Genomic DNA, 2,078 nt, shown 5'->3' on the forward strand with positions numbered 1-2,078 from the left:
TATGTTCTTATTTTGCCCAAGACCTTTGGCCAAAGCAGGACATAAAAAATTGTTTCCAAAAAATGATACTGAGAAGATATAAAAAATGTGGACATGAAAATTTACAGTTAAGAAAATGTTGTCAAAGCATGGATGAGTGGAAGTTGCACAAAGAATGTTACAATGGACTTAACCAGTGTTTGACAACTACCCAGTGCAAAATATTTCAATGTAACAAATTTGTGAAAGTCTCTGATAAATTTTCAAATTCAAACAGACATAAGATAAGACAAACTGGAAATAACTCTTTCAAATGGAAAGACTGTGAAAAGTCATTTTGCACGCTTTCACACTTAGCTCAACATAAAATAATTCATATTGGGGAAAGACCCTGCAAATTTAAAGAATGTGACAAAGCCTATAATGGGACCTCAAGCCTTTCTACCTGTAAAATAATTAATACTGAAACAAAACTCTACAACTTTGAAGAATGTGGGAAAACCTTTAAGCAGTTTTCACACCTGAATAGACATAAGATCATTTATACTGGAGAGAAACCCTACAAATGTGAGTCATGTGGCAAAGCTTTTAACCAATCTACAAACCTTACTACACACAAGAGAATTCATACTGGAGAGAAACCCTACAAATGTAAAGACTGTGTCAAAGCTTTTAGCCAGTCCTCACAACTTGCTAAACATAAGGGACTTCATTCTGGAGAGAAACCCTACAAATGTGAAAAATGTGGAAAAGCCTTTAAGCGATTCTCATACTGTATTGCACATAAGAGAATTCATACTGGAGAGAAACCCTACAAATGTGAAAAGTGTGGCAAAGCTTTTATCCGATCTTCATACCTTACTATACATAAAAGAATTCATACTGGAGAGAAACCCTACAAATGTGAGGAATGTGGCAAAGCTTTTACCCGGTCTGCATACCTCACTTCACATAAGAAAATTCATACTGGAGAAAAACCCTACAAATGTGAGGACTGTGGCAAGGCTTTTAGCCAGTACTCAAACCTTACTAGACATAAGGTAATTCATACTGGAGAGAAACCCTACAAATGTAAAGAATGTGGCAAATCTTATAACTGTTCCTCTACCCTTTCTAGACATAAGAAAATTCATACTGGAGAGAAACCCTACAAATGTGAAGAATGTGGTAAAGCTTTTAACCGGTCCTCAACCCTTACTACACATAACAGAATTCATACTGGAGAGAAACACTACAAATGTGAAGAATGTGGCAAAGCTTTTAACCGGTTCCCAACCCTTACTACACATAACAGAATTCATACTGGAGAGAAACACTACACATGTGAAGACTGTGGCAAAGGTTTTAGCCAATCCTCAACCCTTACTACATATAATTCATACTGAAGAGAAATTCTATAAATGTTAAGATTGTGGCAAGGACTTTATCTGGTTATCACACCTTACTGCACATAAGAGAATGTATACTGGAGAGAAACCCTACAAATGTGAAGAATGTGGCAAAGCTTTTATCCAATCCTCAACCGTTACTACACATAAGAGAATTCATACTGGAGAGCAGCCCTACACATGTAAAGAATGTGGCAAAGCTTATTAAACAGTTGTCAACTCTTTGTAAACATAAGGTAATTCATACTGGAGAGAAACCCTACAAATGTGAGGAATGTGGCAAAGCTTTTAATCAATCTCCAAACGTTACTACACATAAGACAATTCATACTGGAGAGAAACTCTACAAGTGTAAAGAATGTGGTATAGCTTTAAGCAGTCCTCAAACCTTACTAGACATAAGATAATTCATAATGGAGAGAAACCCTACAAGTATAAAGAATGTGGCAAAGCCTTTAGTCCTCAATTCTTAGCAGGCGTAAGATGATTCATACTGAAGAGAAACTCTACAAACCCAAAAGTTCTGATAATGCTGTGACAACACCTCAGACATTTCCAAACATAAAAGAAATAGTGCTGGTGAGAAATCATGGAAGTGTGAATAACGTGACAAAGCCTTTAAATGGTTGTCACAGTTGGTTCTAGCTAAGATAATTCATACTGGAGAAAACCACAAGTATGAACAATGTGGCAAAACTTTTAAACAATGCT

General features: G+C 36.1%; 1 protein-coding gene across 1 annotated transcript; it reads left to right on the forward strand.

Annotated features, from left to right (window-relative positions):
* LOC119468636 (zinc finger protein 492-like) lies at positions 1 to 1,578 on the forward strand. Its single transcript, XM_037732664.1, has 3 exons — positions 1 to 1,019; positions 1,104 to 1,503; positions 1,568 to 1,578. The coding sequence occupies exons 1-2, from the start codon at positions 63 to 65 to the stop codon at positions 1,362 to 1,364; spliced, it is 1,218 nt and encodes a 405-aa protein (XP_037588592.1). The 5' UTR covers positions 1 to 62; the 3' UTR covers positions 1,365 to 1,503; positions 1,568 to 1,578.
* Positions 1,579 to 2,078: the final 500 nt, after the last annotated feature.

The sequence above is a fragment of the Cebus imitator genome, unplaced genomic scaffold, assembly GCF_001604975.1.
Source record: "Cebus imitator isolate Cc_AM_T3 unplaced genomic scaffold, Cebus_imitator-1.0 Scaffold462, whole genome shotgun sequence".
NCBI lineage: Eukaryota > Metazoa > Chordata > Mammalia > Primates > Cebidae > Cebus > Cebus imitator.

Coding starts and splice junctions, on each gene's coding strand:
- LOC119468636 (XM_037732664.1), top strand. CDS start 63: ATGATACTGAGAAGATATAAAAAATGTGGACATGAAAATTTACAGTTA. Junction 1,020..1,103: donor CAAACCTTACTAGACATAAG/GTAATTCATACT, acceptor TCTAGACATAAG/AAAATTCATACTGGAGAGAA.